The 14,529-nt window shown below is 40.3% G+C and overlaps 1 protein-coding gene across 3 annotated transcripts in view; it reads right to left on the reverse strand.

Annotated features, from left to right (window-relative positions):
• arhgap10 (Rho GTPase activating protein 10) overlaps nt 1–14,529 on the reverse strand; it is a 48,906-nt gene that overhangs the window by 8,771 nt on the left and 25,606 nt on the right. For 2 of the 3 annotated variants that reach the window (XM_034129552.1, XM_034129550.1), the window contains exons 15-20: nt 13,974–14,058; nt 11,829–11,887; nt 10,177–10,282; nt 7,824–7,983; nt 5,294–5,435; nt 2,671–2,830 (exon numbers count right to left, since the gene is read on the reverse strand). In XM_034129552.1, coding sequence (XP_033985443.1) covers nt 2,671–2,830; nt 5,294–5,435; nt 7,824–7,983; nt 10,177–10,282; nt 11,829–11,887; nt 13,974–14,058 — 712 coding nt within the window. The remainder of the gene's footprint in view (nt 1–2,670; nt 2,831–5,293; nt 5,436–7,823; nt 7,984–10,176; nt 10,283–11,828; nt 11,888–13,973; nt 14,059–14,529) is intronic. The other variant, XM_034129551.1, reaches the window with a different exon arrangement.

Genomic DNA, 14,529 nt, shown 5'->3' on the forward strand with positions numbered 1-14,529 from the left:
TCATGTATTTCTGTTTGCCATGTATATAAATGTTATGTTCATACATGTATGTGACGGGACTACGGATGGAAATTAGCTCAAAGCTAAAATCCGGCTCATTTACATTTCAAAGCATTATTTTGTTTAAAATGTTCATTAATGTGCATGGTCCCGGTTCAAATAAACCATTAAATGAAATGAGATGTTTGTAATATACATAACAGGTTTTAAAGAATATAAAGTTGTGAGGTATTTATAAGCATATATCTTAATATGCAAGACAGTGAATATCAAATTCCAAGGTGAAGTGAAGGTCTTCTGGTTTATTATTTTAAACATCAGGGTTATCACACTGTATCACACTGTGTCCCACGCTGCCAGGTTAGTAGCAGGGAGAAATTCATCAACATGCAGAGACTGCTGCTTCTCATTACTGTAGGAATTTCCCCTGCAGCATCCAGGCCATGTTGATCCTGGCATGGATCTAACGCGGGGATGAGTGGGGCTATCAACTGTCTTTTCACTAAAGGAAGACGGGCAGCGCTGGGATTTAGTAATGTTTCTAGTAGAAAGTGGGATCAAACCATCAGCCAAGCAGCGCGCCCAGACACCGCCAGTTTGGGTGGGCAGGAAATAAACTCTGATCCACCATTTTATGAAACACAGCTGTCTGCCGGCGAGGGCTGGAGATAGGGCAGGAGAGAGGAAGGAAAAGTCGCCAAAAAATGTAAACTCATTGGGAAGGACTTGAGGCGACAGTACCACTGGGAGAAGCTGTGACTGAATTTAGGGAGAAGAGGAGAAATGAGGCAAGACATCGAAAATGACGGAGATGATAAATCATGCCAGAGTCCACAAAGAGTCATGGCATGATATAGTGAGTCAGGATGCATTTGTGTATGACCAGGCAGATTTTGCTGCAGCTATCCTGCAGGAAACCGGTAAAAATATGCTGTTTTCCAGGTGCACTTTTGAGCACACCGAAGTGCAGATAATACATTTCTGAGAGTTGCTGGGAGTAATCTAGCAGTTGCCTTCCCTACTGCTCTTTTTGGCCCGGACTGAAGCCGAATCCCTGGGTTCCAGGCCAGCGAGGTGCCGTGCTAACAGGTCTCCACCATCTCACATGCTAAGATTTAGGAGTGAATAAAGCCAGGGCGACACCCTGTGACATATGGCGCAAGTCTTCATAAAGGGACAGGGGCTGCGCCTATAAGGGTAAACAAGATGAATATCTCCCCAACGTCAATACGATTTACACGGCCACCTGTCTCCCAAACAAATAAGAGCTGAGATTTACGACCTCCTCCTGGTTGCTCCTTCCGTCCTACAGCATGATGCCACATATGTGGGAAAGTGCAACAAAAAAATACCCACAGGATACACAAAAAGGGGTTGGTTACATAAAATACTGTATTGCTCATCTGATCCTGCGACTTAAAGAAAACACTGGAAGTGAACATGCCTACACACACAGGTGGGCACATACCCACAGAGGTCAAAGTGAGAAAGGAATCACATTGTCCTCTCTCAAGTTGTGAGGTGGATTTCACGTTATTTATAAAAGTCTTTTCAGCTGGCAGAGAAGGAGAAGGGGACGGTGAATGAGGAAAAAGTCTATTTCAAGGTGAATCTGTAGACATGACACAGCAGCGAGTCTAACATCTGCAGTATAACCCAATAATTCATCTCTCACATCAGCATTCAGGGCAAGTCACGGGCTGGAAACAACAAAAACGACCAAGGACTTAGTCGGGAGAGTGAGGACAGAAAGGAGAAGCCAGAGGGAGCAAAGCACCAAACTGATGAAGCATTTCCTTCTATTATATTTACGAGACAGAAATATAAGGACAAACTGTAATTGACTAAAAGCATTAACATTGAAGCTGACACCCAAAGTTATTGCTTATAAATTGTTTCGTTTTTGATGACTCTCAATGGGAATTGTATACTTATTTGCTGAATTTATAAAGTAAAAAAATCTATCTTGGTCGATGCTAAATACTCTTTGGGAAAAACAACTGTGTCACTGCCACATTGTGTTATATCTTATATGATGCTATTTCTGAATGTATTCTATGTCTGAATACGATACAATGTGATTTAATTGATGCACTAGGGAAGGATCAATAAGCATCCAAACAACTCAAACATTGGATCCTAAAACAGTAATTAAAATATTAAAAAGAAATATGCAATTTCATTTGAAAACCATACAGTAGACACAGCCCACATCTGAACATAAACTCTGTGGATTCATTATGACTATAGTTATTTTCATTGATGCACAGTCACATTGATTTTGGACTTTAAGGTTGAGCCTGTAACTCTAATCTAATACACTTTTCTTGGCAGATTAAGTGAATATCTCCTCACGGCCTAATAACTGTCTATTCTGTGTGCACAGCAAAAAAAAACTGGTGTTTATACACAGCCCTAGCTCTGTTAATGTGAAGCCAACAAAGTGTCCTGAACCCAGATTCAAAACTAATTTCCAGGCAGCACAGAGGAAAGGGCATGGATGTATACAAAGACAAGCAATGGTGGCAGAGGAACGCTTTTTGGCACATGATAATGTTCAGAAGAAGCCCTGAAGAGAATGGTTTATTTATTTTCGTGTTAGAACAATTTATCAACAACCATTCTCTAAAACCACAGACTGCACCTTTGTGCACATAGCTGAGCTCTCACCTGGAGTTGCTGCCTGAGATGAGGCTGCTGCTAAGCGGGATGTGGTCGTTCTTCTCTGTGGAGATCTCTGAGGCCGAGGCTGACGACGACTGAGACGACACAGACTCGTTGCTGCCCATCGAGGTCTCATCTGTAGCTAGGGTGGGTCCATCTCCCACTACTGACACAAAATTACAACGTTAATTACTTACATCTTTCCATATATTTTATTGTACTGTAAAAGTTCTGCCTATTCCATCTCACTGATGAGAACTTGCCTGACAAAACGGTTGAATAATTTATCAAGATATAAGGCAAAGCTGCATCAACAGGGGACGTTATGAATCAAACTGCTGTCAACACAGACGTGACTTACAACCAAGGTTGTATTGTTCATGATAATACTCTTCTGCAGTCTAAGACGGGAACCGGAGAAACACTAGGGAGATCTGAGCTCTTTTATTTCAATTTTACTGTCAAGTAAAGATACTGCGTATGGGAGAAGGGGGAGGCACGGAAGCAGCTGTTAATGTTAAAAAAGTCATTGTTTTTTTTTACCATTTCTTCTTTTTTCCCCAAGCAAACATATATCAAAGAGCTTAAACCAAAAGCACATCTTTTATTAAGATAGAATTGAACTGGTGCAGGGCTTATTATACATTCTGTATGGACCATGCATGCATCTGGGGGCCATCACAGGTCTTAAAGGTAGGGTAGGTAAGAATGTAGAAACCAGCTCGAGTGCGCTAGAATTTGAAACTGCGCAGCCGAAAAAAATCTGCCACTTCCTTACAGAGCCCCTCCTCCAACACACACGAACGCGCACATGACCAATGAGGGCACGAGATAAGTTTGTGCACGAGATGGAAGGCTGACAGGCAGGTAGGCCATCGGCTAAAATGATTGGTCGTGCTTTTTACAGCGCCACGGCTTCCACAGATGACATTTTTTTATGTATTTATTGTCAAAGCATTTCATGTATTCATTGCTATCGGGATGCTAAGAGCATTCCATGGAATATAACAAAAAGTGTTTCTGAAGTGAATTACCTACCCCACCTTTAAGTAATGTAAAATGTGTTTATTTCATTTAGATTTTATTCATTAAAACTTGACTTTTCACAATGTGAAAGAGGTCACACCACCCGTTTGGCGACTTATAGCAGACAGGTAACTAGTCGTTGAACAAAGTGGAGTATTGAGCATTGTAAGAGCCAGATATATGCCTCAAAAGTCACTGGAGACCACACACAGAGCTAAGAAGAGGGTGAATATTGGACTTATATTTGCCAGGTAAACAGCAACACAGCACCAAGTGAATTATATTGCTCTGTAACTGCTAGATATGTAAATAAACAACTGTTTGCCAACAAGCTTGCTAATATGATCTGAAATAATTATAATTTGATTTCCCCACAATGTTCACCAACACTACCTGCTGTAGGGCTTCACAACACAAACTCATGCAGCATTCACAAACACTTCCTCTTCCAAATCTGCTTTGACGAGCTGAATGCAGAGACAACTTACTTTCAAACCATTATGAGGGACTCATATACAAAGGTTAAAAGAGGATTAGGCCCTTTATCCCTGATAATATAATACCCCATGCTAAAAGTTGGCGCGAGGGAGGAAGAGAGACTATCTGGTAAGCAGATTTAGATTTTCCTTTTGAATGGAGGGGAAGGGATTTGACTGGCAATGAATCAGAAATAGCTGGAGTTATATTTTTTGGGTCATCAGGTCAGGTGATCAGATCACCTGATGAACAGCCAGAGCCCCTATCATAGTCTCCCTTTTTTTATCCACTAATAGATGAAATGGCAAATAATTTAAATAATTTAACAGAGGAAAACCATGGTACATAAAGCTATAAATGCTAATCTCTCTTCACATATTAATACAGATAGCCGGCAACAGAGTTCAGTGTGTCTTCTGCAAACACTGCTAGGGTCCATAGCGGTCACCAGGGAACACAAAGGCTAATCATTAGTGAGTGAATTAATTCAGAGCCAAGCAGTAATAAAGCGTAAATACACTCAGTTGCCAGTTTATTCGGTAATACTAGGTACCTTGGCTTGCAACAAAATACGTTTTCGCTGTTATAGAGGTGTTGATAGTGATCATTGTGTGGTGCTACGTGGGGAGGTGTTCCTGCCATTAAAAAGTTCTAGACAAACCAGGTAGCTTAACATCGCGATAGCTACATTCATGTAAATAGCGTTGATGACATGCAGGTTTTTGTAAATGGACTGACTACTATAAAATGACTACTAAATAAACACATTTTTGATCTTTGTCAAAAGAACGTTGGCTACCTGTTCTAAGGAGCTTCTGTTTCAACTCAAAATGATATACGGATAACAATCTTATCTTTTATTTCATAAACATATTTTCCAGGATAACATATTATTTCTGTTTATTTTTAAACCTGTTTTGCTCCTTAAACAAATGAATATTTGAGTAGCATAATCTCTGGATCGCTATGGTAGTTTACCATCTAAAACCGAAGGTCCAATCTTTATTCTAGAGCAAAAAATAGTATTGCCAATTGCTATGATCTTATAAAACGTTTGTATGACTCAGTCCCTTAAATATATTCGGAGTTGTGACGATAAACAGGTGCACATGTGCGTGTCTCTTACCAGTCTGAATATCTAGAGCTTGTGGATTGTAGACAGCCAGGGGCCGACTCTGTCGACTCAGCTTCTTGGACTGCCTCGTGGGAGCAGAGAATTCTGGGGCAGCAGGTGAGAGAGGACACGACTCCGGAGCATCTGTAAACATCTGAATACAAAAATATAAATACAATAAGTCACTACCGACACTAAAAGCACAGTGCAGATATTCTTGATGTCAAACAGCAGCAGCAGCAGCAGTTTGTCCTCAACTGACCTCAGCTGAACAGGGTGTTTAAACTCACAGGCTTTATGTAGTAGTAGATTAATAGTAAAAGGCCATTTGCAGCCGCAGCATGTGCTCCCAGGGAGAGCCGAGTAGCTCATTGATTGAACCTTAAAAACTGCATGTGAGAAGATTTTGTTTGTGCCAAAATAAACAAGAGCTGCTCCACATGTAACGCAATCACATTCCTTCCAGAAATCTGGGTTCTAAGTTAAGGTGACATTTCCCCTCAAAGATATTGACCCACTCTCTGAAAGAGCAGGGAGTAAAATAAACAGGGTTTGGACTGGAGGAGGGCCGGCCAACTGGCGCAGCCTGTTTACACCGGGCCGTGTTTACATATAAACTTCAGATGTGGAGTTAAAAGAGAATAGGGCTGCAGAGGAGAGGAAGTCTCAGCAGAGCCTCTGAAAAGGATCACAGACGAGGAGAGGAGGGAGGGAGGAACGGGAGGAGAGAGAGAGGGGGGAGAAAGTGGCAGAGGAAGTGAGAGTGTGAACGGGGGAGGCAGACACGAAGGAGGGGGCATGAGAGAGAAAGTTTGTAGGAGAGAGGCAGATAGAAAAAGTGAGAAATCTGATATGGCTGAGAGTTTCTGCTGCCTCCCTCTCTCTCTCCCTCTCGCCTCTCTCTGAAGATGGAGGTGAATGTAAAACAGAGTCTACTGCTGGTATCTGGGGGTATCAACAGTCTGGAGTGGGACTAAGCTTTGAGCGAAGTTAATGCCTGTGTCTGTCTGCTCGACTTTCCCCCTGCTCGAACACGCTGTACTTTCTAAAAGGCTCCTGCTGCATTCTTACACTACATCCGTTATCACCTGGACGCTGCTGGATACCTCTGGGCGGCTCAGAGTCGTGCTGTACACACCGTGTTGCTGCTGCTGTTGTTTTAAAACATTTGTATACCATGCTTGATTTCACTCTGTAGTCTCCCACACCCCATTTTATGTTTGTGAGCTTGGGAATTGAGATATTATTCACAACACACATCATCTTCCATTTAATGAAGCTGTAGGGAAAAAAAAGAACCTCAAATCTCCTGGTTCCATCTGACGCAACACAGGGTGCAGCGCTGCTCCAAACAGATTATGAAACTAATCTTAAACCTTTTACTCTTTGACACAGACAATTATCCCGCTCCGAGGATTGACACCGATTAATGACATTCTGGGGAGATTACATGATCCCATGAACTACAGGTTTTGAAACATCTCATAAGCTAAATAAATGTGTTTAGGCAGGCAAAGGACCTTCCAAATATAATCAAATGTATTTGGTAATCTACAGAATAATCAACCTACTGAAAAGGAACAGAATTAAATGTGTTTAATCCTGGTATGAGCACTTGGGGCTCCCCCTATTGGCTAAATAAAAAATGGATATGAAACTGTTGTCTAACTTCTCTACACCCTAATGACGTGGTGAAGGGTACGTTTTCCCAAAGGTAAAATGTAAATGTGGTACACGTCTTATTATCTGGTATTACTTTGTGAAACAAGCAAAATATACTATACACATGTATCCAAACAGACCACTAAGTAATAAGATGCATTATCATTGCAAGAGCTTTTGCTTAAAGAAGCTGAATTGAAGCTGGATTGTTATGCAAGTACACCGAAGTCTAAACAACCTTAACAAAGTGGATCTACAGAAGGGAAGAGCTTCACAAGCACCCTACAGTAATTGAGACTCTTACTCTGCCCAAATGAAATGCTGGCGTCAGGTACAGTACAGTATTTGCACCCCTCTGCCAAGAGAAACTGCCAAATAAAAATACAAAACTTCTGAGCAATAGTAAGAAAGCGCTCTGTACAGAGACTAGGGCTTCTAAACAGTAGCTCTTTTGCCTTGCTTGCATATTATTTACATGTATTTGAATATCCTTCAAGCAATTACACGCCACCCAGGTAGATAAACACTGCTGTGTGTCACCTGATTCACATATGATTTTGTTTTATCTTTGAACCTTGTTATGCCTAGGGTGTCCAGCTTTTAGTAAATATTTCATGATGACAAGTCGTAACATAATAATACAGAAAATGTTGCACTGCATGAAAATCTTCCAAAGTGCAGTCAGTCCAGTAAAGATCTGACAAATACAAAAACAGATAATGCAATAAAAAGTATCTTTTATAATAGACAAGGTAGCGATAACTTTCATAGGAAGCCATACTGCTATCAGACATTTTCAGGGATAGTTTGGTTTATAACTTATTGATAGCATAGTCGACACTGCTCTCTGTGTCTGCTGAATCCCAGTCTTGAGTGTTACCTTTTCATCGTGTTCAATGAGGATCTCCACAACAATGTTCTGGAACTTCAGATCCATGATGGCAGCCACGGTGTCCTCCTGAGGCCTCATTAATGTCGGGCCAAACACCACGCCCAAATTAGCCACGGTCATCAGGTTCTGTTTACTGTGAGCCGCCACCCTGAGGAAGACAACAGCTCACATCAGACACACTTTACTCCCCATGTAATAACTCACTTTACTGAGGATTTCTGTCAGGAGAGAATGAGAGTAGAAACAACTTGATTCGACTATACTCATGAATCATGATGTTAATTCTTTACTGAAAAAGGGAGGGATGAACTAAGATAAAAGGGGGAAATGATACCATATTTTAGTGGAATGGATTCCTGTTTGGAAATTATGAAGAAAAAAAGAAAATGAAGACAGACATAGTAGCAAATATCAATTACTGTATGACTTGGCTGCTGCCTCGAAAACACCCTTGAAATGGCTTTGGTTTCCACGTGGAAATTGAGGTGGTAATTTAGTTAGTAGATAACAGCCTTACTCATTAAATATAAGGCATTCCTGTGCAAAATTGCTCCTCTGCTCTTTTCCCTAAAGGTCAATGTTTCATTTAAAAAGGTTAATGGTTTTTATTATGTTGACAGGAAGGTGGTCTTTCTTTAAAGGTAGGGTAGGTAAGTTTGAGAAACCGGCTCGAGATCGCTAGAATTTGAAAATACACAACCGGAGAAAATCTGCCACTTCCTTACAGAGCCCCTCCTCCAACACACACGAACGCGCACATGACCAATGAGGGCACGAGATAAGTTTGTGTACAGATGGAAGGCTGACAGGCAGGTAGGCCATCCAGTTATTTTTAACCCTAACCCTATTTTTTTATGGATTTATTGTCAAAGCACTTAAGATATTCATAGCTATCGGGATGTTAAGAGCATTCCATGGGATATAACAAACAGTGTATCTCGAGCCGGTTTCTCAAACGTACCTACCCTACCTTTAAGGCACGGCAGTTTAGTTTTGATAAAAAGCACTGCAGGAATGTATTGTTTTGTCCTATAAAGCGCAATTTCACAATAAGCAAGCATATCAAAAGTCCAAAATTGCTTTGGAAATACAAAAGGATGTTGCAGGGATTACTTTAGGAACTTATCATTTCCTACGGTGCATACTACGGTTTAACATAAAATAAAAAAAATAGAGATTTGTGGAAGTAGACTTTTTGAGGTTACACCCACCACTTCTAATGCTGTCCAAATCAATTCCAACCACAACTATCAATACTTCTGGGAGTGGTTATTCTCATCATTTAAACACTAGGTTCTTACTTCAGACAGTGAGGAATACTAAGTTTAATTAAATGTCCTCGAGATCAGTTTAAAAAAAATCAGAAACCCTTCAGTTAGTAAAACTTTATCTCTAGAGGTCAATAAAAGTGTAGAAAAAGAGTGAATTTGAAGAAGTTAAACGGACAGGTGAACAGATTTCACACTCAAAATGTGATGATATGCAGGAGAGCAGCAGAGACAGTTTAAATAGCTTCAAAGGATGCCTTTGAAGACAAAAACATTGGTGACAACTCACATTTATAACATCTCTGAAACCATTTCAGATAGGAGTGTGAAATTCTGGCTTTGCTTCCTTCCCCTGCAGGACATGCACACACGCCAACTTCAGAAAAATATCCGACTCTCTCCAGTCTGGAGAATTTCACGCTGGATAATCCAAATTCAATTTCAATAGCGCTGCCTTTTTACCAGAGCCTGATTCTGCAGCGGGTTTCTATGAAATAAGATCCACCAGACTTTCACTGCCTCAGGGAAGAGGGATTATTTACTTATCTTCAATTTGCTCATATTTAGTTTATAAAAAGCTTGCTGAGGTAAAACCTTGTAATGTTAGCGAACATTATTTCTTAAATCTTTCTTCCTATCTAATCTCACAAATGGAATGATGCACAATAGTGGTTTATCCAGGGGTGTATAGAGTAATCTCAAGAGAGGGCTTAATTTGAGAGGTCCATTTAATTTCCCTGCACTGGCGGGCTGCACAACGGCATGCCGAACAGGATACACAATCCTCCCTCTTCAACTTTTAATAATTTTAAAATGACCCAAGAAAAGGCAAAAAAAAGAAAGTTAAGCTGCTTGTGGCATTGATTTTCTTTCCCAGCAGTCACTCAGTAGACGGAGAGAAGATGGAGTGACAGCAGGGAAGGGGGAGTGAAGAGAGTGGGAGTGAGGGAGAGAGAGAGAAAAAAGCATGTGGAGTGAGAATGAGGAGACAGACAGGAAGAGCGGAGCGAGAGAACTGAGAGAGAGGGGGCGGAGATTGGGTGAACTATGACCAAGGAAGTATGAACACTCACTTGGCCAGATGCTTCATGAGCAGCCCGAGGACTTGTCGATTCCTCTCCGGTAGTTTGTGGACCAGGCAGTGGACGGCTTGGATGCGAGACTCTGGACTACCGCCCTCTGTTCAAACGCAGAAGCAGCCATGCACTGGCATTAAATTACACACATTTCTCTGGTGGCAAAGAGCCAAATCAGCTGCGATCGATAGTGTACAAATTTAGCAAACTGCAAATGTAGAGACATGATGATACAAGATATACAATGTAAATTTGAGCAGTGGGCAATTTAAGTTACAGACACATGATTTAAATGTATTTCATGGAAGAAATAGTCCCTTAAAGACTATAAAAGTCCTATAAAATATTTGGATACATTTAGGAAAAACTGAAAATTGAGCCAAACTAATCAGACCTTTAAGGCCACAGTGATCAGAGGCCATCACCCTCAAGTATAAGGATATGAGGATGATCCATTGCAGTTTAAATAACTGAAGATGAGGAGTGAAAGTGATATATGGTCTGAAGCCTCCAACATTTGGCAGCAGGAGCCACTATGCTGGCGAAGGAGATAGCTTTACGTTACTGTCGCTACGGTATAAAAGGGTTGTGTTAAAACCCCCAAGATCATCTCTTAAACATTTCCTCACACATGGGCATCTGACCGCCCACACACACAAACACATACTCATATGCAGACACACAAAACATCATTACTATGGGAACGACAAGGATTTAAACGTGAAAAAAAGCTGCTTATGGGTGCTGTCATCCATCAAAAATATTCATCACTAATCCATTTTTTTTCCCCCTTGTTATGAGGGCATTGCGAGCGCCTGATAAAAATGTCAACCTGATCCAATTATAGCACTTGTTGTAATAAGATTCAAGTCTTGGCTTGCTTTAAAAACATTTGCCACATAAATGATGTTATGTGGGCGAAAGAAATGTGTCTTTTTGCTGTTTAAGGTCACAAACTGGACCATTTGAGGGCATGCAAATTACAGCATTTTGATTATTTTAGACCTATTAGCTATCACATTTAATGGCCTTTTAGTGTCAAGTTAGAACGGGTGGAAATAAGATCAAGATGGGCAGTAAGCTAATATGGGCTTCTTAAAATGCTAACAAGTGTCAGAAACATGGTGTTGTTAAACAGTCTGAAATGTATGTCTGAGCCTAATTCAGCTAAAAGGCCTTGTGGTCAACCAGATTAGATAAACTGTAATCCCTGGGAGTCAACAACAAATATATTCACATTTCTCATTTAAAACAGTGTCCTCAGATGTTGGGAGTGCAGATTTCTGAAACCAAGTAAGGAGACATAAAAGTATAGCATTAAACATTAGATTTTTTTTACAGGAATCTGTCGACTGTTTGAGTCTAAAAATGAGGACAACTGTGGATAGATCCTAATCAGCATTCAAGACACACACAGACCAATAGCTTTCAGACTATGAGTCCCTTACTTTGGAGGATTGACCACTACAAACCCTTTAAAAGAATTGGTTAAAAACGTACAGAAAGTTATTAAAAGTGATCCAACCGTTTTCACTTGACTGCATGTTTTCTATAACAATCAACCATTGGATTGCAGAGCCTAAACTGATGCACACTTATTACAGTCTGTACTCTGATGAAGTGAAGGTATAAGAGGTGATCAAACTTACTCGCAAGGCTAATAAACTCTTTGTAAAGTCCATAGGTCATCAATGGCTCAGGAAGGCTCCTACATAGAGAGAGGGAGAGAGGAAGAGAGAAGGGTGGTGGGGGGGGGGTTGGATGGAGAAGTGAGAGTTGAAGTGAGCGAGGGGGGACAGAAATAGCCGGCACACTGTTTTATAGGGTCTGCACACAGCAATGATTAATGTGGCCGGGCCAGGGGATGGAATTAGATGGTGCACACGTTGAGATAACCAAGTTCATCTGAAGGTACTTCCACACTGCAGCTGGCCACTGGCCAAAGGTACTTAGCCTCAGAGGAAACTGAGGAGATTGACCCTGCGTTATTCCAGCAGGCCAGACACAAAGTTAAAGACAAGTCCGAGATACACTCAGCAGGGTTTAATATAACATAACAATATGGATATGTAAGCCTAAACACTGAACATGTAGCAGTGAGTATTGCCGGCTTGACACAGGAAAGCTCTACATTACTTTGGAAGTTATAACAAGAGAAGACTGTGATTTAAACATTTTAGTTTTGGGGGTTTTCCATTTCCTGTAGTTTGTTATATAGGTTTCTGTGCCTGGAATTGCTCTGCCTGAAACGCCTCGATTGGACTTCTTTGTTTACTTCCGTAACATAACAACATCACCATGTAACCCTCTCACTTCTATTAGCTAGCGCTCCAACACATTGAAGGTGAAAGGCCAAGGGGCGGGACATCTCTAAGCTAACCAATCAGAGCAGGCTGGGCTCTGGTTTCAGGGTTAAAAGAGGTGCTGCAGCACAGGCAGTATGAGAAAAATAAAGAGCTTTTTGAACATTGAAGTGTTGAAGCAGGAGGCACAAAACACAATGATGACCTGAACATTAGCATAATAGGGCCCCTTTATAGTGCAGAGCTTAAAATGAGCATAACCTTATCTTAGATAATACTCACCTAAAATATAATTAAAAAGCACTTGTGATTTCATGATCGCAAATTAGTTAACATTAGTGAAAATAAGAGATAAAGAAAACAGAACTTCTTTATTTAATTATTATTTAGTTTTAGCAATGTCTATTACATTACTTACAATAACTTAATAAATAACTGCTGATAGTTTGATCATAATTCATATTTTGCTACTCAATTTGCCAATTAAATCTGTTCATCTATTCTTAACATCTTATAGTAAATGTAACTTAATGACCATGATTCAACTATGAACGCTGAAGAGCAGGTAAATCAAAAACAAGTAGTCATTCAAAAGGAATGTCAATAGGTGCCTGACAGAACGGATTGATGATGGGCCTTAAACATGAATTGTTTAAAAACTGTTGATTGACTTTACTGTAATGTACTGTAGCATGAAATGAATGAAAACAGGTACATTTCAACACAGAAAATACATCTTGGCTCTAAAAGTCAACTCAATTTGTAAAACAAAATGGCATTTAAAAGAAAACTGCCTCAGCTTCTTGAAACCATGCTACATTTTTTATCTTTGAACTTCCCCCACACTATCAACCAAGAAGAAGTTGGTGAAAGCCGAACAGTCACACAGTAAGCAATGTGACCTCTCAAGGAGTCAATTATGCAAAAGCACTTTGCATAATTAACACATTTTTACAAAAAACAGAGACGACAATGGATTAAATGTTTCATATTCAAGTGTCATCACGTTCATCAAAAGAAAGATGTAGAAAGAAAACATTCCATTAACCCCTGGGATCGTCTCAGGTGAGATGTAGATTTGCTTAGAAACACAGCTCTGAATTATCTATGCACCGAGCACAGGTGTAGTTTGAGTGACAGTAAGAGTTCAAATGATCCCAGCAGAAAGTATTAGCAAATAAACAATATCAATGCCTAATGTGTAGTTTTAGGGCTGCAATTCAGGAGTATTTAAAGTATCAATTCATATTTTATCACATTGTAAAACATAATATATTGAAAAATGTCATTTATCATTTAAAACAGTCCAAACGTGAAGGATATTCAGTTTGAAATCCCATTAGAGAGAATAAAGAATCAGGATAAAACATTTACACTACTTTTGAAATATTGCTTCATTGCCAGTTAATCTTGTTGTCAATCGACTAATGTGTTATAAGACGGATGGCTCACATTTAGAGAGTGTGTGTCTTTCCTCACACAGATCCTTACCTCAGATAAAGCTTCAGTGTACTGGTTATCGTCTTAACGTCCCAGTCCTCGCTGGTGGACAGATCCATGTCAATGTTCGTCTCATCTGAATGAATCACAATCAAGAAACATATTTTTAACGGAAAATGACATTACCTGAAGAGACAACCAAAAGCAGGAGCTAACTATTGTTTTTGCATAAAGCAGCGAAATAGTCTTTGTGATTTTGTGGGCAGCCTAGAGAGCCAAAATATGTAATATAAATATGTTACTTGTAATTAGCCATGTGAGGATTAAAGCAGCGCTTCCAGCCCTGGGCGTGGAGTCGAACCTCAGTGGAAATGGAAGAAAGTCACATCTTCTGTAGGGTGCTGCTGTTTCTACACTCATTACAAGTTTAATTAATCCCTCACTACTTCTACAGCTCCATGGAGACTCTGGGGCCGTGTTCCGCTGAAAATTCAGGCGGCTTTAGTGACACCTTAAGTAACCTCTGATGAATTAAAGAGGATGTGGAAGTGCAATGTGTCAGTGAGTCAGACACATGTACTGTACAGGGCTCAGGTCACCACGCAGA

Source organism: Trematomus bernacchii, unplaced genomic scaffold (assembly GCF_902827165.1).
Source record: "Trematomus bernacchii unplaced genomic scaffold, fTreBer1.1, whole genome shotgun sequence".
Taxonomy (NCBI): Eukaryota; Metazoa; Chordata; class Actinopteri; order Perciformes; family Nototheniidae; genus Trematomus; species Trematomus bernacchii.